The sequence below is a fragment of the Myotis myotis genome, unplaced genomic scaffold (assembly GCF_014108235.1).
Source record: "Myotis myotis isolate mMyoMyo1 unplaced genomic scaffold, mMyoMyo1.p scaffold_m19_p_1, whole genome shotgun sequence".
NCBI lineage: Eukaryota > Metazoa > Chordata > Mammalia > Chiroptera > Vespertilionidae > Myotis > Myotis myotis.
The window spans coordinates 33,636,337-33,661,088 of record NW_023416313.1 but is presented as its reverse complement, the minus strand read 5'-3'; the positions used below and the strand labels follow the sequence as shown (position 1 = coordinate 33,661,088).

General features: G+C 37.1%; 1 protein-coding gene across 17 annotated transcripts in view; it reads left to right on the top strand.

Annotated features, from left to right (window-relative positions):
- Window positions 1-24,752, top strand: part of CLOCK (clock circadian regulator) — a 163,180-nt gene that overhangs the window by 119,853 nt on the left and 18,575 nt on the right. For 16 of the 17 annotated variants that reach the window (XM_036334456.1, XM_036334445.1, XM_036334386.1 and 13 more), the window contains 7 exons: window positions 123-229; window positions 7,048-7,195; window positions 9,364-9,439; window positions 14,090-14,231; window positions 16,014-16,114; window positions 16,475-16,564; window positions 19,732-19,884. In XM_036334456.1, coding sequence (XP_036190349.1) covers window positions 123-229; window positions 7,048-7,195; window positions 9,364-9,439; window positions 14,090-14,231; window positions 16,014-16,114; window positions 16,475-16,564; window positions 19,732-19,884 — 817 coding nt within the window. The remainder of the gene's footprint in view (window positions 1-122; window positions 230-7,047; window positions 7,196-9,363; window positions 9,440-14,089; window positions 14,232-16,013; window positions 16,115-16,474; window positions 16,565-19,731; window positions 19,885-24,752) is intronic. The other variant, XM_036334437.1, reaches the window with a different exon arrangement.

Genomic DNA, 24,752 nt, shown 5'->3' with positions numbered 1-24,752 from the left:
TTTGGATGATCAAGTTCGTTATCCACTTTTTCAAATATATAAAGGTTCCCTTAAAATTGATTTTTAGTTGGAATATTCCTCATTATGGAAAAAGTTATAATGTTGCTTTATATGTAATTTAGGGCACCACCCATAATAGGATATTTGCCATTTGAAGTTCTGGGAACATCAGGCTATGATTACTATCATGTGGATGACCTAGAAAATTTGGCAAAATGTCATGAACACTGTAAGTAGACTTTAATCTTTCTGATGGTGATAAGTGTTTTTAATCATATAAGTAACTATTGTATTAATAGAAGGTGGTAAAATACAGACATATAAACATTTTTGTATTTTTGAAATATAACCAATCCATTAGGAATAATAGGTCAAGTTTAAATTAAGTTTGTTCCTATTTACATATTTCAGTCTGTAATAGTAAGTACAGTTTTATAAAATGATGTCTAATAAACCTTGTTCTGAAGTATATAAGTGCTATATCTGGAGTAAGAAGTAAATTCCTTTGAAAATTGAAATAGTATGTCAAAATATTAGGACACTATATCATAAATTTTGACTTATAGACATATAAATCTACCCAGGAGGTAGGTATACGTCTAAAGATTCTTTCAGAAAGTTCGTAGTGAATGCTTAATGTTACTTATCATTATTGTTATTAACAGCAAAAGCATTATCTCACTGCCCTGCACTATGCAAACAATTTATTCATCACCACAGTTCTAGAAAGTAGCTTCTATTATCTCTATGAATAAACAGGCACAGCAAGGCCAAGTAGTTTGCCCACAATCTGGTACCTCATTGGTGGTAGCAAAAGGATTAGAATCTAGACCTACCCCTGGACCACATGCTGTTTATAATTTGTTTCAGAGGTTTGTTTCAATGATAGGTTTTATTTGCTGTCCTTATCCTCCTCCCCAAATCCTACTATCTTGGATATCCTCTAAAACTTAAATTAGATATTTAAGATTCTTTCGAGATTCTTAGGCTGGTCTAATAAGCCTCTCTATATGAAAATTAAGCATGTTTTATGATAATAATTACATGGAAGATTTTTAGAGTAAAGTCATTTTATCACAAAAGAAAGCATTATTCACTTCAAGCGATACGGGTACTAAGCTCATGATAACGTACACTGAGAGAAATAGATATTGATGCTTGACCAGCACTTCCTAAGGTTTGGTCTATTGAATGCCAGTCCTTTCAAAATGGATTTTACGGTCAAGGAAAACTAGGAAACCCTTCATAATCAATCCTCCCCCTTCCCCAAATCTTAACATACATTAACATACTTAAGGTTTTGAGAAGATTAAACCTATTTAACAAAGTTTCTCAAATTAATTTAACCATAAAACCCCCTCTTTTTTTGTTTAATATCTGTTAAAAGGCTGTAGAATTTAAAATTTAGGGAAATACTCTCAGAACAAAAGATACACACAGACTACAAATAAAGGGATGAAAAGATATTTCATGCAAATGGAAATGAAATAAAGTTAGTAGCAATACTTACATCTGACAAAATAGAATTTAAAGCAAAGTCTATAGTAAGAGACTTAAGAAGGATACTACGTATGATAAAGGGAGCAATCCAACAAGAGGATGGAATCCTTGTGAACATTTATACATCCAATATAGGAGTACCTAAATATGTAAAGCTAATTTTGATGGACATAAAGGGAGAGATCAACAACAATACAATCATAGTAGGGAACCCCCATTGACATTGATGGATAGATCTTCCAGACAGAAAACCAACAAGGAAACAGTAGGTAGATTTCTTTTTTTTTTCTGTCACCATAGATCAGATAGATTTTAATTGATATCTTCAGAGCATTTAACCCCAAAGCCACAGAGTATACATTCTTTTCAAGTGCCCATGGAACATTTCCTAGGGTAAACCACATGTTAGGACACAAAACAAGTTTCCATAAATTTAAGAAGATTGAAATCATATCAGGCATCTTCTCTGATTGTAATGGTATGAAATTAGAAATCAGTCACAAGAAAAGAATTGAGAAACACACAAAGACTTGGAAGCTAAATAACATGTTACTAAACAATGAATGGGTTAACAACAGGGTCAAGAAAAAAATTAAAAGATATCTTGAAAAAAACAAAAATGAGAACACAACAACCTAAAATCTATGGGACAGCAAAAGCAGCCCTAAAAGGGAATTCCATAGCATTACAGGCCTATCTCAAGAAACAAGAAAAATCTCAAACAAAAGGAACTAGAAAAAGAACAACTAACAAAGCCCAAATTGAGTAGAAGGAAGAAAATAATTAGAGCACAAATAAATAAAATAGAGTCTAAAAAACAATATAAAAGATCAATGAAATCAAGAGCTGGTTCTTTGAAAAGATAAACAAGATTAATAAACTTCAGCCAGGCTCATGAAGTAAAAAAGAGAGAGGTCTCAAGATGAGAAATGAAAGAGGAGAAGTAACTACTGATACCAAAAAAAATGCAAAGGAGTGAAGAAAATATTATGAATAATTGTATGCCAACAAATTCAACAACCTGGATGAAATGGATAAATTCCTAGAAACATAGTCTTCCAAAATGGAATCAGAAAGAATCAGAAAATCTGAATAGACAGATTACAACTAGTGAAATTGAAGCAATAATAAAAAAAATTCTCAAAAGTCCTGGACTGCGTGGGTCTATAGATTATTTTTACCAAACATTCAAAGAACTAACTTCTATCCTTCTCAAACCATTCCAAAGAATTCTAGATGAGGAAAGACTCCCAAGCTCATTTTAAGAGGCCAACATTATCCTAATTTCAAAACCAGATAAAGACACTACAAAGAAGAAAAATTATAGGTCAATTCCCTGATGAACATAGATGCTAAAATCCTCAACAAAATATTAGCAAACTGGATTCAGCAATACACTGAAAAGATCATACACCATTAAGTGGGATTTATTCTGGGGATGCAGGTTGGTACAAGTATCTCCAAATCAATAAATGTGATACACCACATAAAAAGCTGAAGGATGAAAACCGCACGATCATATCAATAGATGGAAAAAAGTCATTTTATGAAATCCACCCATTTATTATTATTTAAAATATCTTTTTATTGGTTTCAGAGAGGAAGGGAGAGGGAGACAGAGATAGAAACATCAATGATGAGAGAGAATCATTGATTGGCTGCCTCCTGCATGCCCCTTACTGGGCATGTGACCTTGACTGGAATCAAACCCAGGACCTTCAGTCCACAGGCTGACGCTCTATCCACTGAGCAGAAAAGGCTAGAGCCCATTTTTTATTTAAAAACTCAGCAAAGTGGGAGTAGAGGAAACATCTCAACGTAATAAAGGTCACATATCCACAAATCCACAGCCGCCAGCATGCCCACTGGGAAAAACTACAAGTATTTCCTTTAAGAGCAGGAATAAGCTATGTCTACTTTCATTACTCTTATTTAACATAGCAGTGGAAATCTTAGCCACAGCAGTCAGACAAGAAGAAGAAAAAAGGCATCTAAATTGGAAAGGAAGAAATAAAACTGTCACCAGATGACATGATACTGTCATATACAGAACCCTAAAGTAGATTTCACACAAAATAACTAGAACCAATAAATGAATTTAGTAAAGAAGCATGATATAAAATAAATATCCAGAAATCAATTGCATTTCTATACACCAATACTGAACTATTAGAAAGAGAAGCTAAGAAAATGATCCCATTCACAGTTGCTTTAAAAAAAAAAAAATGCCTAGGAATAAATTTAATGGAAGTAAGAGACCTGTACTAGGAAAATTATGACATCGAAGAAAGAAAATGAAGAAGACACAAATAAGTGGAAGCATATGTCATCCTTTTCAAAGATAGAAAGAATTAACATCATTAAAATGTCCATACAACCGAAAGCAATCTATAGATTCAATGCAATTCCTATCAATATACTAATGGTGTATTTCACAGAATTAGAACAAATATTCCAAAAATGTATGTGGAGCAACAGAAGACCCAGGATAGCCACAGTAATCTTGAGAAAGAAGAACAAAGTTGGAAGAATCATGGTACCTGGTACCAAACTAATATACTATAAGGCCATAGCAATCAAAACAGCATGGTACTAGCATAAATTAATGGAACAGAATAGAGGACCCAGAAATAAACCCACACTTTCACACTCAATATTTGACCAAGGACGCAAAAACATACAAGGAACTAAAGATAGTCTATTCCATAATTGTTGGGAAAATTGGACAGGTACATGCAAAAAGATGAAACTAGACCATTTTCTTACACTGTGCACAAGCATAAGCTCAAAATGGGTTAAAGACTTATAAATGTTAGGCTCAAAACCATAAAAATCATAGAAAAAAACATAAGCAGTAAAATTTTGGACATTTCTCATAGCAGTATTTTTTTTAAATATATATCTCCTTGGGCAAAGAAAAAATAAACAAATGGGAATACATAAAACTAAAATGTTTTTGCACAAAGGGAACCATCTACTAAATGAAAAGATAACCCACTGAGAACATATTTGCCAATGACTCATGTGATAAGGGGTAAATATCCAAAATTTATAAAGAACTTACAAAACTCAACACCAAAAAGACAATCCAGTTTGAAAAATGGACAAAGGACAGGAATGGACACTTCTCAAAAGAGGACATAAAGATGGCCAATAGACATCTGAAAAGATCATCAGAAAAATGTAAATTAAAACCACAATGAGATATTACCTCACACTGTCAGAATGGCTATCATCAATAAATCAATCAGCAAACAAGTTTTGGGGAGAATGTGGAGAAAAGGGAACCCTTGTGCACTGTTGGTGGTAATGCAGATTGGTATAGTCACTGTGGAAAACAATATTGAGTTTCCTCAAAAAATTAAAAATGGAACTGCCTTATGACCCAGTGATTTCACTTCTGGGAATATATCTGAAGAAACACAAAAAACTAATTGGAAAGAATATATGTTCTTTGCAGTGTTATTTACAATAGCCAAAATTTGGAAGCAGCCCAAGTTCCCATCAATAGAGTGGATAAAAACACCATGGTACATTTACACAATGGAATACTACCTGGCTGTAAAAAAAGAGGAAAGGTTACTCTTTGCAACAGCATGGATGCACTTGAGAGCATTATGCTAAAGGAAATAAACCAATCAGAGAAAGACAAGTACCATATGATTTCACTCAAATGTAGAATCTAACGAACAAAATAAATTAACAAAATAGAAACAGACTCACAGAGACCAGACTGACAGCTGTCAGAGGGAGCTAGGTTGGAGGGGCAGGTTGAAGGGATTAATTTTTTAAAAAAGAAGACTAATAGACACATAGCAGAGTGGTAATTGCCAGAGGGAAAGGAGGGTGGGAGGTGGCGGGGGCGGGGGGATGTAGAAGAGGGTATAGGGAGGATAAATGGTGATATACACCTGAGAACTATATAACTTTATTAGCCATATTACCGTAATATATTCCATAAAAAAGAAAAACATTAAAAATAACAACACCAGAAAGTAGCATTGAACACAGGAAGCTAGAATGCTAATATTTTCTTAAAAATATGATAACAGTTCATGAATACAACTTACTCTGTGAATGTTGTGTAAGTTCTGTTGGTTGACAAACTGGGTGGAACACCTTGCAAGTCCCATTTAAAGTAATAGGTTTTCATTACATCTGAAATCATAAACATTCCATAATAGTAGGAGTTTAAAAAAAAAAAGCTGTGGTACATTTACACAATGGAATACTACTTGGCTGCAGAAAAAAAAACAAGAAGCCGAAACCGGTTTGGCTCAGTGGATGGAGCGTCGGCCTGCGGACTGAAAGGTCCCAGGTTCGATTCCGGTCAAGGGCATGTACCTGGGTTGCGAGCACATCCCCAGTAGGAGATGTGCAGGAGGCAGCTGATCGATGTTGCTCTCTCATCGATGTTTCTAGCTCTCTATCTCTCTCCCTTCCTCTCTGTAAAAAATCAATAAAATATATTTAAAAAAAAAAACAACAACAACAACAAGAAAATCTTACCTTCTGCTAGAGCATGGATGGTCCTGAAGAATATTATGCTAGTGAAATAAATCAGTCAGAGAGAGAGACAAGAACCATATGATTTCATTTATATATGGACTCTAATGAACAAAATAAACAAACAAAATAGAGACAGGCTCATGTTACAGAGAACAGACTGACAGCTGTCAAAGAGGGAGGGTGTTGGGGGACTGAGTGAAAAAGGTGAAGGGGTTAAGCAAAAAAGCAAAAACAAAAAAAACACGCAAATAAAACCCCCTCATAGACACAGACATCAGTATCGTGATTACCGGAGGTAAAGGGGTATAGGAGAAGGTAGAAGAGGTAGAGGGATAATAAATGGTGATGAAAGGAGATTTGACTTGGGGTGACAAACACACAGTACAATATACAGATGATGTATTATAGAATTGGACACCTGAAATATATAATTTTATTAACCAATGGCACCCCAATAAATTCAATAAAAATAAAAAGTAAATTATTTAAAAAAATTAAATAAACCTATTTAACATAGTTTCCCAAATTAATTTAACCACAACCTCTCCCCCTTTTTGGCTTAATGTCTATTAAAAAGCTGCAGAACTTACAATCTATGAAGACTATTTTGGGGAATACTGTACTTACCAGTTCAAATAATTAAGTTAATCTGATTTTGGTCTGTTAGGGTTTAGAATTAAATGTTTCAAAGATGCTGCACCTGCCAGAGTACAGGTGTGATTACTTATTGTTATCCTTAGTATATCTGGTCAGGAGGAAGTCAGTATTGTGAATACTTTATTCTTGAGTATTTGGAAGTTTATTGTGTATGAAAAATATCTAAGATCAGCAGTAATTGGCTCTAAGTTGGACATTGTGGAAGATTAATTGCTTGAGACTTTAAGCTATCTCTATAGAATAGCATTTTATAATTGATATATATGTTAATAAAAAGCCAGAAGAATTGTATATACTGTATAGGTATAAATATAAATGATAGCTTTTGCTAAAAAACAGATTCATAACTTATATGAATCAAAAAATTTTTTCTCTTCTTAGTGATGCAATATGGGAAAGGCAAATCATGTTATTACAGGTTCCTGACCAAAGGACAACAGTGGATTTGGCTTCAAACTCATTACTATATCACTTATCACCAGTGGAATTCAAGGCCAGAGTTTATTGTTTGTACTCACACTGTAGTAAGGTAAATTATTTTACAAAATTTCTCAACTATAGTAACATCCATAATGATATTGACAGTGCAGTGTGTATGCATGACTTTTTTTTTTTAATCTTTAAATTCTTTATTAGTTAAGGTATTACAAATGTGTCCTCATCCCCCCCCCCATTAACCCCTATTCTCCCCCCCCACTCATGCTTTCAACCCCCTGTTGTCCATGTCCATTGGTTTGGCTTATATGCAAATGAATGACTTTTTAATGAACTACTGAGTGATTTTCTTTATTTTTGATACACAGTTTCAATATATTATTAAATTTACTTACAGACATGATATCGAAAGAATGCAGACATACACACACACACACACACATTCACACGCACATATATATGCGTGTATATATGTACATATCTACACTAATAAAAGACAAACATGCAAATTGACCATACCTTCACTATGCCTTAAGCCATGCCCACCAGCTAATCAGAGCGACTATATGCAAATTAACCCAACCAAGATGGCAGCCGGCAGCCACAGAGCTGGAGCGAGCAGGAGGCTTGGGTTGCCCCTGGTGATGGAGGAAGCCAAGCTTCCCTCCCACCCGCCCTGGCTGGCTCTAAGCTCCTCGCAAGGCTACAAAGTTTCAATTATAGAAGGTAAATAAATCCCAGAATAAAAAGAAAAGAAAAGTAAAAAAGGAGAGGCTGGAGCTTCCATCGCCGGGGGGGCTTGGTCAGCCTGAAAACGGCCCTCAGCCCCTCACCCAGACTGGCCATGCACCCCAGTGGGGACCCCCCACCCTAAAGAGGGTGTGGCCAGTCTGCAAACAACCATCAGCCCCTCACTCAGGCTGGCAAGGCACACCAGTGGGGTCCCCAACCCTGAAGGGGGTGTGACCAGCCTGCAAACACCCATCAGCCCCTCACCCAGGCTGGTCAGGCACCCCAGTGGAGACCCCTACCCTGAAGGGGGTGTGACCAGCCTGCAAACACCCATCAGCCCCCCACCCAGGCTGGCCAGGCACCCCAGCGGGACCCCCACCCTGATCCGGGACACCGTTCAGGGTAAACCAGCCGGCCCCCACCCTTGCACCAGGCCTCTATCCTATATAATAAAAGGGTAATATGCAAATTGACCCTAACAGCAGAACGACTGGGAATGACTGGTCACTGTGACACACACTGACCACCAGGGGGCAGATGCTCAATGCAGGATCTGTCCCCTGGTTGTCAGTGCGCTCCCACAGCAGGAGCTCTGCTCAGCCACAAGCCAGGCTGATGGCAGCCAGCACAGCGGTGGTGGCGGGAGCCTCTCCCGCCTCCTCAGCACTAAGGATGTCCGACTGCAGCTTAGGCCTGCTCCCTGCTGGTAAGTGGACATCCCCCAGGGCTGCTGGGCTGCCAGAGGGATGTCTGACTGCCAGCTTGGGCCCGATCCCCCAGGGAGCGGGCCTAAGCCAGCAGGTGGACATCCTCTGAGGGGTCCCAGACTGCAAGAGGGCATAGGCCAGGCTGAGGGGACCCCTCCTCCGAGTGCACAAATTTTTGTGCACCAGGCCTCTAGTATATATATAATTCTTGACATAAATTTTATGGTTTAGAGCAGAAGTTGTAACTATTTTTTTTTTGGTACCAGAGTCAGTTGTATAAAAGGAAAACTGAGCCCTAGCTTGTTTGGCTCAGAGGATAGAGTGTTGGTCAGTCTGCGGACTGAAGGGTCCCGGGTTCAATTCTGGTCAAGGGCACATGCCAGGGTTGCAGGCTCGATTCCCAGTAGGGGCATGCAGGAGGCAGCCAGTCAATGATTCTCTCTCATCATTGATGTATCTATCTCTCTCTCTCCTCTCCCTTCCTCTCTGAAGTCAATAAAAATATATTTAAAAAAAACTGAGTAGACAAGCATACTCTTTTTAAATTTAATATATTTGAATTTAAGAACTGTGCATTTACAAATCATTTACATTAGATACCTAGAAAAATTCAGTTTAGATACCTAGAAAAATACAATTTTAATTAAGATATTGTACATTGTCTTTTAATTGTACAGATGTTGTACGTTTGTGTAGTGCATGAAAAATAGTTTGGAATTAGTAATGAGCAAGTAAGACACATAGCAAACAGTGAATGAGTACACCTGTGTGTTATTTTAAACGAATGATGAAACACTAAAATTATATATTTTTTCATTTGTAGTTATGCAGAAGTTAGGGCTGAAAGACGACGAGAACTTGGCATTGAAGAGTCTCTTCCTGAGATGGCTGCTGACAAAGTATGTATCTTGCAGGTTTTTTGTGTTTTGTTTTTTTTAATTATTTCTTTGCAATGAAAGACGAGATTCACTAATTTATAGGAAAATTGTTTTTCAAATATTTTATTTTCTCACTTGTGACAGGGTTATAAATTTTTACTTTAATATTTTAAAACATCATCTGCTTCTAAAAAAGATTTGAAGGGCCTGCTGTTTAGTGATAATTGGATGAGTGACATGTAAGATCTCACGTTTAAACTACCATTTATTAATTGTCTATAATATGTTTAGGGTCTGGGTAGGTTCTTTATATGAATTACAAAATACCTTTTACTCCTCAAACATCCTTACGTGTTAGGCAATATCCCCACTTTCAAAATATTGAAACTAAGGCTTTAAGGGTGGGGGGAACCTCCCCTAAAGACACATGGCTGGCTCCTGTCTGGTGTGGCTCAGTGATTGAGCATCGACCTATGAACCAGAAGGTCACAGTTAGATTCCTAGTCAGGGCACATGTTTGGGTGGTGTGCTTGATCCCCAGTAGGAGGTATGCAGAAGGCAGCCAATCAGTGATTCTCATCATTGATGTTTCTATCCATCTCTTCCTCTTCATTCCTTTCTGAAATCAATTAAAAAATATATTTTTTAAAAAGACACATGGCACCCAGCTAGCATGGCTCAGTGGTTGAGCATCAACTTAATGAACCAGGAGGTCATGGTTCGATTCCCAGTCGGGGCACGTGCACAGATGGTGGGCTTTATCCCAATGGGAAGCATTGCAGGAGGCAGCTGATAGATGATTCTCTCTCATCATTGATGTTTCTATCTCTCCTCTCCCTTCCTCTCTGAAATCAATAAAAAATATATATTTAAAAAAATAAAAATATAAATAAAAAGAGATGGCTGGGAAGTTATGGTCAGAATTTGAACTCTGGTTTCTTTCATTATATCATGTAGAAGTGTAGTGTATTAGTTACCTATGGCTGTGTAACAAAACTTAATGATGTAAAATAATAGTTATTAACTCCTAGTTTCTGTGGTTAAGAGTTCAGGCACAGTTTAGTTGGGGCCTCTGGTTCAGAATTGGTCAGGAGGCTACAGTCAAGGTGTCAGCCCAGGTCTCTTACAAGGTGTAATCAGGTGTGTGGAGGCCATAGTTATCCAACGTTCACCTGGGGCAGAACCTGCCCCAGGCTCACTTTGATTGTTGGAAGGATCTGATTCCTCATGGGCATTTGGACTGAGTTCTTGATTCCTTGCTGACTGATGGCCAGAGGTCACCCTCAGTTCCATTCCAGGTGGTCCTTTCCATCAGAGCAAGTATGCAAGAAGATCCAGGGAGAGAAAATCAGCAAGATGAAAGTCAAAATCTTTGGTAACTTAATCACAGAAGTGATATCACGTCTCTCTTGCTGTTCTGTACATGAGAAGCAAATCACCAGGTCCAGCCCACACTCAAGGGGAGGGATTATATAAGGGAGTGAATACCACAAGGTAGGAATCATCATGAGGCATGTCAGAAATTGCCTACCACAGGTATTTTCGACTTGCAGAAATAAGTGGAATGAGAAGAGGCAAGAATCTATATAAAAAGTGTGTTAAACAGGCAGTGTGCCAGGGATAGTATGGGTGATATTTTTCAGTCATTCAGTAAACCTTATTAAGTACCTTCCGTGTGCCAGGAAGTACTAGACATGGCTGTAATCAGTGGTTCTCAACCTTCCTAATGCCGCGACCCTTTAATACAGTTCCTCATGTTGTGGTGACCCCCAACCATAAAATTATTTTCATTACTACTTCATAACTGTAATTTTGCTACTGTTTTGAATCATAATGTAAATATCTGATATGCTATATGTGTTTTCTGATGGTCGCGACCCACAGGTTGAGAACCGCTGTGTCTGGTAAGAATGCAGCAGCGAATAACACAGACAAGCTCTCTGCTCTGATGGATCCCACATGAAAGAATGTTTTAAAGAAGCTTTGTATATGTAGAGGAAGAATATCCAGTATGTTCTAATAAAATAAATTTTCTGAGAAAAATGCTTTAAATCTAGGGTTCCTGGAAATGAGGACCATTATAGAAACTAAAGTAATATAGGTTGTTCCCCTTTGCTTCTTCATTTTCCCTCATGCCAGTGTCCAATCCTAGTAAATTCAACTAGCCCTACTTCCAAAACATATTCCGTCCGCTTTCTCACCATGATTATTGTTACCACCATGTTCTACTGGGAGTTAGGTCCATTTGAGATATATTTTTGAGAAACTTCAGTGTAGGGTGGTTTTAAAGTCACAAGTCTAAATTTGATAACCAAAGGAATGGATGTAGAGAGAGATAACAACCAAATGCTGAACATTAATGTTTGGGCATGAAATAACCATGAGGTAGGAGTAAAACCAGAAAGCTAAGTTGTCCTAGGAAGTGTAGGGATTACACCTAACGTGGAGTAGACGAAAACGTTGTTGGAGATGAGGAGTTCCTAGAAAGCTGAGAGGCCAGTACAGACTTTTGGATGAATCATCCACATGGATATTGAAATTCTGTAGAAAAGTCAGTGTTGGAGTGAAGAGGAAGATTTTGAGCAATCAAATGCTGAATTTACAAAGATGCTTATAGTACCTTGTCTATAAAGTGCCATCTTTATTCTGATGTTTATTTTTTACACTTTCTTTATTGCTTTAATGTCATAAATACACATAACAAAATTTACCATTTTATCCAGTATTAAGTGTACAGTTCAGTGGCATTAAATACATTCACACTGGTGTGCAGTCATCACCACTAGCCACCAAACTTTTTCATCTTCCGAAGCTGAAACTCCATATCCATACTCATTGATTAAACCATGACTCCCCATTCCCTCCTTCTCAAGCCTCTGGCCACCACCAATCAACTTTCTATTAATATGACTCCCCTTAGGCACCACATACAGGTGGGATCATACAGTAATTGTCCTCATGTGACTGGCTTATTTGACTTGGCATAATGTCCTCAAGGTTTATCCATGTTGTAACATGTGACAGAATTTCCTGAATAATATGTAATTGTGCGTGTATGCCACATTTTTGTTATCTACTTGTTCATCATTAGACACTTGGGTTGCATCTATCTTTTGGCTATTGTGAATAATGCACCTATAAACATGGGTGTACAAATATTTGAGCCTCTGCTTTCAATTTTTTGAGCATATACTCATAAATGGAATTGTTGGATCATATGGTAATTGTTTGTTTGTTTGTTTATTAAAGGTATGTTTTTACTGATTTCAGAGAGAGAGGAGGGAGGGAGAGAGGGAGGGGGAGAGAGAGAGAGAGAGAGAGAGAGAGAGAGAGAGAGAGAGAGAGAGAGAGAGAGAGAAAGAGAGAGAGAGAGAGAGAGAGAGAGAGAGAGAGAGAGAGAGAGAGAGAGAAACATCAGTGATAGGAGAGAATCATATATTGGTTGCCTCCTATACCCCCCCTACTGGGGATTGAGCTCACAACCCCTCAGGTGCCCTGACTGGGAATTCAACTGTGACCTCCTGGTTCATGGGTCGACACTCAGCCACTGAGCTATACCAGCTGGGCAAATTATCTTTTTATTTGTTTACTTATTTATTTATTCATTCATTCATTCTCACCCAAGGATATGCTTAGAAGGTGGAAGGGGGTAGGAGAGAGAAACAGACAGACAGAGACATTGATGTGAGAGAGAAACATTGATCAGTTGCCTTCTGTATGCACCCAGGATCAAGCCCAAAACCCTGGTATGTGCTCTGACTGGGAATCGAACTGGCAAACTTCAATGCACAGATGATGCTCCAACCAATTGAGCCACTCCGCTGGGCTCTATGTTTAATTTTTAAGCAACCATCTTACTGTTTTTCATAGTAGCTGCATTAGTTTACATTTCCATCAGCAGTGCATAAGAATTCCAATTTCTTCATATTCTCACCAACACTGGTTATTTTCTGTGCCCCCCCTCCCCCACCCCATAATAGCCATTCTGATGGATATGAAGTAATATATTATTGTGGTTTTGATTTGGGTTTCCCTAATGATTGTTGATGTTGAGCATCTTTTCTTTATTGATCATCTCTATATCTTCTTTGGAGAAATGTCTGCAAGATCATTACTAGTTTTTTAACTGGATTATTTGGGGTTTTTTGCTGTTGAATTATATAGTTTTTTATATATTCTGGATATTAATTTCTTATCAGGTAAATGACTTGCAAATGTTTTGTCTCATTCCATGGGTTGCCTTTCCACTCTGGTATACTTTTCTCTGGTGACTTTCGTTGCTTGTGCATTTAATGTCAAATATAAGAAGTTATTGGCCAATCCAAGGTCATAAAGCTTTGCTCCTTCTGGAAGTTTCATAGTTTTTAGCTCTTATGAAACTATGATTTCATAGTTTTTAGGTCTTTGATCCATTTTGAGTTTTTGCGTATGGTATATGGTAAGAGTACACCTTCATTCTTTTGCACCTGTTGTTTCTTTAAATCAAGAATGAAGCCAAAACCATCTGGCTATAAAAAATAAATTTTTATTTTTTTATTTAATACACAAATATCATTGCTTTGTTATGAGTGAAAACTGATTTGGGGGGAGAAGGCTTAGTAAGCAATATTGATAATTTGGGGTCTCTGAACTGAACCACAAGAAAACATTTATTTTACTCTTTCTCCTTAGAGCCAAGATTCTGGGTCTGATAACCGTATAAACACAGTCAGTCTCAAGGAAGCATTGGAAAGGTTTGATCACAGCCCAACCCCTTCTGCTTCCTCCCGTAGTTCAAGAAAATCATCTCACACTGCAGTCTCAGACCCATCCTGTGAGTACTCTAGCTTGAAAGCAGACTTCTTTAAAGAGATTGTTTCTAAATTGTGTTACTAGTATCAGCATTGTCAATCAAATGGTACTTTAAAATAGTTTTTACATTTCAAAATATATTAAACTTTCCAGTGAGTAAGAGGCATATTGTTCACATTTAACAAAGAATTAAGTTTATGAAGTAACCTATAAAATATATGTGTAATAATGTTGAAGTTGTTGTTTTTAATTCCCTCAAAAAGAAAGCAAAACTGTTTATTCCTTTTATTTATTTTACTTGTAAAGCCAGTAAGTATTCTTCAAATTTGCTTTTTTGAAAGTTTTTAAAGAGTCTTTATGAAGACTTACATAATTGTTATTAGTAACCTTTTTTTAAAAGTAATTTTTAATATCTCATGGTATTAAAACTATATATATAATAGTAAGGAGAAAAGAGGTTGTGGTGAACTACTCAACATTGTCAGTAGAACATCAGAGGTTAAACAGGATTTCTGAAATCTTAGGGAAAAAATTTTCCCCTACTATAGCTGTTTCTTTTCAAAAAAATGTTATTTTGTGGTAAGAACACTTAAAATGAGACCTACCCTGTTAAATTTTTAAGTGTACAGTGTTATTGTTGACTATAGGTACAGTCTGTAGTGTAAATCTCTAGAGCTTATTCATCATGCTTAACTGTAATTTTATGCTCAGTGATTAGTAACTCCCCACTTTCCCTCTGCTGAGCCCTTGGCAACCACCATTCTCTTTAATTCAACAAATTTGACTATTTTAGATATCTCAGATAATGGAGTCATGCACTCCTCATCTTTCTGTCATTGCTTATTTCGCTTAGCCTAATGTCCTCAAGGTTCATCCAGTTGTTGCATATTATTTAATTTCCTTCTTTTTTAAGATTGAATAGTATTCCATTGTTTGCAATACAGCAGTGGGCAAAAGTAGGTTTACAGTTGTGAGTATGTGAAACACAGGTTTATTTTTGTATTATTTATTATTATTTTCCATATGAACAACTGTAAACCTACTTTTTCCCACTGCTGTATATACCACATTTTGTTTATCCATTCATCTGTAAATAGACATATAGCTTGTTTCAAATTCTTGGCTATTATGAATAATGTTGCAGTGAACATAGGAGTGCCAATATTTTTCAAGATCCTAATTTCAATTATTTTTTATAAATACTCACAAATGGGATTGGTGGATCGTATATGGTAGTTCTGTTTTTAATTTTTTTGCAAAACCTCCACCCTGTTTTCCAATTGCTGTACTGTTTTGTATCCCTACTAACAGTGTGCAAGAATTCTAGTTACTTCACATTCTTGCAAACACTTGTCTATTTTGTGTTTTGTTTTTTTTAATGAATAGCCATCCTGACTGGTGTGAGGTAATATCTTAATATGGTTTTGATTTGCATTTCTCTCATGATTGTGATGTTGAGCATTTTTGCATATACTGGTTGGTCTTTTGTATGTCTTCTTTAGAGAAATGTCTATTCAATTTCTTGGGCCATTTTTCAGTTGAATTCATTTTTTTACTATTGAGTTGTAGGAGTCATAATCATTATTATATTTGAAGTTTTTCTATTTCAAACCTTTCTTTGTCCTTAAAAAGGAGTAATTAAAAAGAATCATCTTCTTGTTATAGATTTCACTTTTATTGAATAATTTAGAAAAGGAACTCAAAAACCTTATTTTTATTCACTGAAGTATGTTTTAAGATTCATTTTTGAAAACTGTATTTTATAAAGTACTAATTCTCTTCTGTTTTTGTTGACTAATCTCAGCAACACCAACAAAGATCCCAACGGATACTAGCACTCCTCCCAGACAGCATTTACAAGCTCATGAAAAGATGGCACAAAGGAGGTCATCATTTAGTATTCAGGTATAACTCTTTTGTTAATATTCTTCTGAATAAAGATTTATTAAAAGGGGAAAATAATCATCCAAGTCTTTAGAAACTCATTGGTTCATTTTCCCATTCTATGAAGATTAAAATAGTTCATCTGAGTTTAAATACTAGTGACTTTCAATTAAATCTAGTCAGCTCTTATTGAGAGCCCATGCAGAGTAATGTGGCAGATGCCTTGGAAGATAGAAACATGAGTAGGGAATAGGCATTTTCAATGTAAGTGTGAGGCAAATTGTAATTCAGTTATAAAGATACCATGGTGGTATTTCTGGTGGAAATACTCATGTGTGGGAATGATCATCACTCCAGTGTTGTTTTCTATTTTGCTTCTAGTCGATAAATTCCCAGTCTATTGGTCAATCATTAACACAACCAGTGATGTCTCAAGCCACAAATTTACCAGTTCCACAAGGCATGTCCCAGGTATTTTTGTTTGTTTGTTTCAGTTGAGTGTTTTGAAATAATAAATTGTTTTTAAGTTAGTAAGCTAATTATCTTTCAAGATTCATGACAGTTTTGTACAGCAAAGAATTACCTGCTTAGTATACTATAACACCTCAATTGAGAAACACTGCAGACAGAAATGTGTTACAGATGAAATAGAGCTGTTCATTTCGTTCTTCCTATGGATATTGGAAGAATCAAGTAATTTTCATGCATTCATTTATTTGTTCACAAATAGAACATTTATTGAATTTCTTGTATGTATCAGATATTGCAGGTAGTGATAGTACAAAATATGTAATATCTATACTAAAATATTTTTTTACAATGATGAGAACTGCAGTTCAATACATAGTCTATATTCAGGACATATAGCCTGATAGGTGTGCACGTTAGATGGATACAGTGCAGCCTGAGAAAGTGAAGGAAAACATTCTGGAAGAATTTTTGCTTAATCTGAGTCCTGAAGGAGGCCTAAATACAGAAGTTAACAAAACAAAGGAGAAGTATTACAAAAGTGACAAGAAATTGCTTCTTATTATAAATTTCCAGTGTGTAATTTATGATTCCGTACTCATTCAGTGCCTCAGACACATTAAAAAAATTACTGACTAGTAGTAAAAATAATCCAATATTTTCTTACTGGTTTGTTTAGCATTAAATATTCCTTGACTTAACAGTGTCTTAATTTCAAATAATGATAGATAAAAACAGTATTTTTTTAAAAACCTTTGCTTTATATGGCATTTATTTATTTATTAATTAATACTGATATACATATATTGACAATGCATTAAATTTCCTAAACATCATAATTTTGACTTTTAGCAGTGTTTGATCATGTAAGGTGTTTACAATAGCATTGTGTTATTAAATATTATATGCAGTTGTCACGGTTTTTAACATCATTGAGTCCTCAAATGCTTTTTATTCTGAAAGTTAACAATTTTTATGTAAAAATTTAGACATACTTCCATTAGTTCATTAATCTCAAGATACTAAATAAGCATTTAACATTTTAAAGGCATATGTTCATGAAGTAAAGAATATCTGCTGTGTCAAAAATGTTAATAAGTGTTCAAATTTCAAATGTTTTGTTCATAAAGATACTTTGCCTCTTAGCTCTATGATTTTATTTATTTTGTTTGTTTCTGTTTTCTTATTTGTACTTAATAGAAGTTCTGTAAGTGATGCAATGTAATTATCCAAAGGTATAAATAAATTTACTTAGGATAAAATATATTTGTATATAACATTTTGAATAATATTTAAAAAAATAAAAGAATGAGAGAGTTGAGGTACTACATTTGTAGTATTTTCTAACACCATATATAATCTAATATATGATATGGTCTGGCTATTATCAACTTCAGTAGTTAAGGGTTGTATTCTTTGAAAAGTAATATTCTGTATCCTCAATGCAAACTTTTGAAGTTGACTAAAAGCTTTGGGGGGCATTTCTCACTTTTAGATGCAGTTCACTCTTGGAAGACTATTTTAAGACTCAAACAGATTTCCAATAAAATAAAATTCTTCCTGCTCTTATACTGTATCCTGTGCTGAATATTCATGGAAAAAATAAATGAGTGTAATTAAAATAATTAAATGTAGACTTAAGTAGTGAATCCCCAAATATGGCTCAATTTCAAGCAGTGGTAAATAAAAACTGCTTATCACTCAGATAAACTATAGAGAAATAAGTAAGACTGAAAGCCCTGTTAATAGAATAACTTTTTTTCATTCATGTATGTATTCATTAATTCATAATTGCTTAGTCTTTCAAAGCTTATGTTTTGTACTTAACCCAAGAACAGTTTCAGTTGAAAATATGAGAAAAATATTATGGTTGGTTATCTGGCAGATTTTTGTAAGTTCCTAATGATGTTATTATTAGGAATAATAATAACAAAGAGGATATTCTAGGGATGTCAGAATTTGTTATGAATAACTCTAGGTGCAGGCTACTTTACCATTCTTAAAGGGTAGAAATCAAATTAAGTAATTTGTTCTAACAAGTGATGGCTCTACAATATGATCTCAGGTTTTTTAACATCACTGTGTACTTTTAATCAGTCAAGATGCATTCAGGAGTCAAAAATATGAACAGGCTTATTATAAACCATTAGAGGCCCGGTGCACGGATTCGGCATAGCCTGCGGGGATGGGGCAGAAACTGGCAGTCCAAAGCTGCTTGCTGCTCCTGCCTGCCACTCCTGCTCATCCCTGCCCCACTGTGCCTGCCACCACCGCCGCTTGGTAGACTCGCTGCCACTCTGCTGTGGTCTCTGAGCTGCAATGGCCAGCCATGAGCCCTGTGTCTGGCGCCCATCTGTCAGCTGAGCAGCGCTCCCACTGTGGGAGCACACTGACCACCAAGGGGCAGCTCATGTGTTGAGCATCTGCCCCCTGGTAGTCAGTGTGCATCATAGTGACAAGTCGTTTGGTTGCTTAGGCTTTTATATATATAGGTTGTTAACTAGTAACAGGGATTAACTACTAAATTTTTAAGACTACAGAGATAACAGATATAGAGAGCAACTCTAACCATAGTGAAAGGGAGAATACCCAAGGAAAGAACAACTTGGAAGACTTCCTCAACCCCTCCCCTAAACTTCTCTTCTAGGCCAGGCTGAGACTCAGATCCCACTGGGGGAGGTGTGGCTGTAGCCAGTGGATGGTAGAGAAGTTCACTGAGGTGCCACAGACTAGGGCTGGAGAAAAGGAAGCCACCTGCTGGGTTACCAATAAAATTTGCTGGGAAGCTAACCACTTGGATCTTAGTGAGACTTTACTGGAGAACCACCTGCTAGGGTGGATGAGACCTAGTAGGAAGCTATCCACTGGCAGAAGAGCAAGAAGGAAAAACACCAGAACCAGAAAGATAAGCAGCTCCCTTTGTAGTATCCTCTAGCACCATAAACTGGTGTCACTCAGTTTGTGCTTGCTGGCAAAGGAGAACTATCTGTAGAGTCCAGCTCCAGTCTGACAAAGGCAAGCAAAGATGGGTAAATTAGCTGATAGGCATCCATTGATAACTGGCAAGACATGCTTAGCTCATGATATACTGCTTGCTTTTCTCATTGCACAATTATAAGGAATAAGTAATTCTAAAGTACTTTACACTTTCTTCATTCATGATACTTCAGTTTCAGTTTTCAGCACAATTAGGAGCCATGCAGCATCTGAAAGACCAATTGGAACAACGGACACGAATGATAGAGGCGAATATTCATCGGCAACAAGAAGAACTAAGAAAAATTCAAGAACAACTTCAAATGGTCCATGGTCAAGGGCTACAGGTAAGATATTACTATATTTGATTTTAACAAAGCATGCCAATCACATTTTAATTTTTTAGGGAAATAGACTATTTTTAATTTAAAATGACATGCAAGAGAAGCTTCTGGTCAAGATGGCAGAATAGGTAAATGCTGTATTCGTCTCCTCCCATGATCACATCAAAATTACAACTAAATTCCAGAACAGCCATCATTGAAAACTACCTGAAGTCTACCTGAACCAAAGTCCTATAACTAAGAATATACAGAAGAAGCCATGTTGAGATTGGTAGGAGGGGCAGGTATGCGAAAGGAGCTGGTCCTACATCCATGTTTGGTGATTGAGAATGTGCAGGGATAGCTCAGTTGCAGAGATGCCCCTGAGGAGCAAGGGGTCCCAGCCTCATGCCATGCTCCCCCAACACAGGGTTTCACTGTTAGGAAGAGAAGTTCCCATAACTTCTGACTGTGAAAACCAGAACAAATTGTGGGTGAGTAAGAGAGAGAGCTGCTAGAGTCCCAGTCCTCCCTTTTATAGGGTCTGCTCACAGGGTGTTTTTCCCTCTGAACTTCAGCACTGAGGCAGCAGCTCAAAAAAATGCCAGGGACATACAGGGAGAAACTGAAATGTCTGGCTTTAGGTTAGGGTGAGGACCGGAGGGGCAGCTTTCTCCCAGATAGAAGGGCTGGCAGAAGCCGTTTGCTAAGCTCTCCCCCTGCAGGTGTAGGCACGCACCATATCTTGAGCCTCCATCAACCTGGCTATCACTGTTCCCCCTGCCCTGGTGATTCCCTGAGACCCCTTCCACCCAAGCTTTTTCCAGTGGCTTTTCAATATAGACGGCCTGTCTTGGCTCATGCTGCGGACTTTCCTAAAATCTCTCAAAGGTTCACAACCCCAAACAAGCAGCATCTGGTCTCAGCATGCCCCATACTTCTTGCTAAGTAACCACAAGCCGAGCACTAGTGGAAGCTGGCCTCAGTTAGCAGCGTAGCCTCTCAAGCCAAGCACTTCCAAACCCAGCACAAGTGGTAGTCATCTGCAGATCACTTTGTAGCTGATATCAAGCGGCCCTGGGCAGGAGATAGACAGCAGCTAACCGTGGCCTACACCTACAAAGAGGCCCCAGAACCAACATAACGTGGCCACTTCAGTCTACACCAGAGCACCACCCAACCACCTCCACAAATAAGTCAAAGGGCAGACTCACCAGATACTGGAGCCCTCCTAAAGCAGGTCCTGCACCATAGGGTCAGCTCCTGCATAACAGCTCCTCCACTATAGTCATGGCCAGTCCTCACAGTCTGTTAGCTTGAGGGTTAGTCCTGTCCACCAGCAATCAAGGCTCAACTATAACAGAAGGGCACACACAACCCACACATCTGGAGCACTTAGCTCAGGTGATCAGGGAGTGCACTATTAGGCCCCACAAACACCTACTACATAAGGCTCCTCTACCAAGACCAGGATATGTAGCAGCTCTACCTGATACCTAGAGGCAAACACAAGGAGGCAGCAGAAATGAGGAGACAAAAGAAATGACTCAAATGAAAGAACAGAACAAAGCTCCAGGAAAAGAACTAAACAAAATGGAGACAAGCAGTCTACTAGGTGCAGAGTTTGAAACACTGGTTATAAACATGCTCAAAGATCACAGAGAGAACTTCGACATAGAGACAGGAAATATAAAAATGGAGATAGAGCCCTGGATGGGTGGCTCAGTTGGAGTGTTGTCCCGTATACCAAAAGGTTGCCAGTTTGATTCTTGATCAGTGCACTTACCTAGGTTGGAATTGGGACCCTAGTAGGGTCGTGTATGGGAGGCAACTGATCGATGCTTCTCTCTTACATCAATATTTCTCTCTCTCTCAAATTAATAAACATATCCTCCAGTGAGGGTTTTTTTTTTTTTAAATGGAGATAAAAAAGACTGAAATGAAGAATACATTAGAGAGAATCAACAGATTACTAGTATATGAATCAAAGGATCGAGTCAGTGATTTGAAAGATAAGGTAGAAGAAGACATGCAACAGAACAAAAAGAAAAAAGAACCCAAAAATATGAGGATAGTTTAAGGGGCTTCTGGGACAATATCAAGTGTTCTAACATTTGTATCATAGGTGTATCTGAAGGAGAAGAAAGAGAGGAATTGAAAATTAATGAAGAAAATTTCCCTAACCTGATGAAGGAAATAGACATACAAGACCAGGAAGTGCAGAGTTTTCAAAAAGATGATCTCAAAGATACCTACACCAAGACATATCATAATTAAAATGCCAAAGGTTAAAGCTGAAGAGAGAATCTTAAAAGTAGCAAGAGATAAGCATTTATCTAGAAGGGAGCTCCCATAAGATTACCAAATGATTATTTTTTTTATTTTAAAGCTTTTTTTTTTCTTTTCTTTTTTTTTAATATATTTTATTGAGTTTTTACAGAGGAGGGGAGAGGGATAGAGAGTTAGAAACATCGATGAGAGAGAAACATCGATCAGCTGCCTCCTGCACACCCCCTACTGGGGATGTGCCCGCAACCAAGGTACATGCCCTTGACCGGAATCGAACTTGGGACCCTTGAGTCCCCAGGCCGACGCTCTATCCACTGAGCCAAACAGGCTAGGGCTCAAATGATTTCTTAACAGAATCTTTGCAAGTGAGAAGGGGTTGGCACAAAATACACAAAGTGATGAAAGAAAACAAGGACCTACAACCACAATTACTCTACCCAGCAAATTTATCATTTAGAATTAAAGCATAAAGAGCTTCTCAGACAAGAGAGAAAACTAAAGAAGTCTATGTTAAAACATAAAACCCGTACTACACATACACCGTGACCATGTGGGATTTTTACTGGGGAAGCAAGACTGGTAAAGTATTCACAAATCAATAAAAGTGATGCATCATATAAACAAATTGAGAGACAAAAACCACATAATCATATCAATGGATGCAGAAAAAGCATTCAACAAAATCCAACACTCTTTCTTGATAAATACTCTAAGCAAAGCGGGAACAGAGGGATCACACCTCAACATAATAAAAGCCTTATATGACAAACCTACAGCCAACATCATACTCAATGGGCAAAAACTAAAACCATTTCACCTAAGAACAGGAACAAGACAGGGATTTCCACTTTTACCACTCCTGTTCGACATAGTACTGGAAGTGCTAGCCATAGCGATCAAACAAAAAGAAGAAATAAAAGGCATCCAAATTGGAAAAGAAGTAAAACTGTCATTATTCACAGATGACATCATATTGTACATAGAAAACCCTAAAGACTCCATCAAAAAATTATTAGACTTAATAAATGAATTTGGCAATGTAGCAGGATACAAAATTATCACCCAGAAATCTATGGCATTCTTATACACCAATAATGTATTCACAAAAATAGAAACTAAAAAAAAAAAAAAAAATCCCATTTACCATTGCATCAAAAAAATTAAGATACCTAAGAGTAAACTTAACTAAGGAGGTAAAAGTCCTGTACTCGGAAAACTACAGGACGTTGAAAAAAGAGATAGAAGATATAAACAAGTGGAAGAATATACCATGTTCATGGATTGGTAGAATCAACATCATTAAAATGTCCATACTACCCAAAGCAATCTATAGCGTCAGTGCAATCCCCGTTAAAATACCAATGGCATTCCAGCAGATGATATTTCACACTTTTGCTGAAATGTTTAAGACTGACAAAATAAGCAAAACTGTTGGTTGATACCTAGTTTGTTTTTTTTATCTTATTTCCTCCACCTGTTTTCATGAGTAAATGTTCATCTGAACATCATCTCTGGTTCTATATTTTGGTTGTGACTGGTTTAAATATCACAATGCCCACCCATTAGCATCCTCTCTTTATATATTAATGATGGAGGTATACTTTCTTCAGCCATTCCAGGACTCATGAGAACTTGTCCTCTCCTCAGAATCTTTAGAGATGAACAGATAAGCATATGAGTTAGGAGGATGAAACCTGTTTCTGTGTTGTGGCTGTTATAAAAAATGGCCATTCTATATAATAAAAGCCTAATATCCTAAACATACCGACGGCATATTTCACAAACCTAGAACAAACTCTCCAAAAATTTATATGGAATTAAAATAAAAAAAAGACCCTGAATAGCCACAGCAATCCTGAGAAAAAAAAGAACAAAGTTGGAGTGATCACATTACAGATATCAAGTTATATTACAAAGCCACTGTTCTCAAAACTGCATGGTACTGGCACAAGAACAGACATATAGACCAGTAGAGCAGAACAGAGAATCCAGAAATCGACCCAAACCATTATGCTCAATTAATATTTGACAAGCCCTAGCTGGTTTGGCTCAGTGGATAGAGTGTGAGCCTGTGGACTGAAGGGTCCTGGATTCGATTCCAGGTCAGGGCACATGCCTGGGTTGCAGGCTTGATCCCAAGTAGGGAATGTGCAGAAGGCAGCCAATCAATGATTCTTTCTCATCATTGATGTTTCTCTCTCTCCCTCTCCCTCCCTCTCTGAAATCCATAAAAGTATTTTTTTAATTAAAATATATATATATATAGTTGACAAAGAGGCAAGAGCATACAATGGAGTCAAGACAGTCTCTTCAATAAATGTTGGGAAAATTGGACAGATACATGCAAAAAAATGAAACTAGACCACATACTTATACAATACACAAAAACAAACTTAAAATGGATGAAGGATTTAAACATAAGATGGGAAACCATAAAAATCTACCACAAAAATCTTAGATTACGTAGACAGCAAAATACCAGATTTACCTGTTCACTGACATCTAGAACAGTAGAAACGAAGGAGAAAATAAACAAATGAAACTACATCGAAATAAAAGCTTCTGCACAGCAAAAGAACCCATCAGCAAAACAAGAAAGCCCA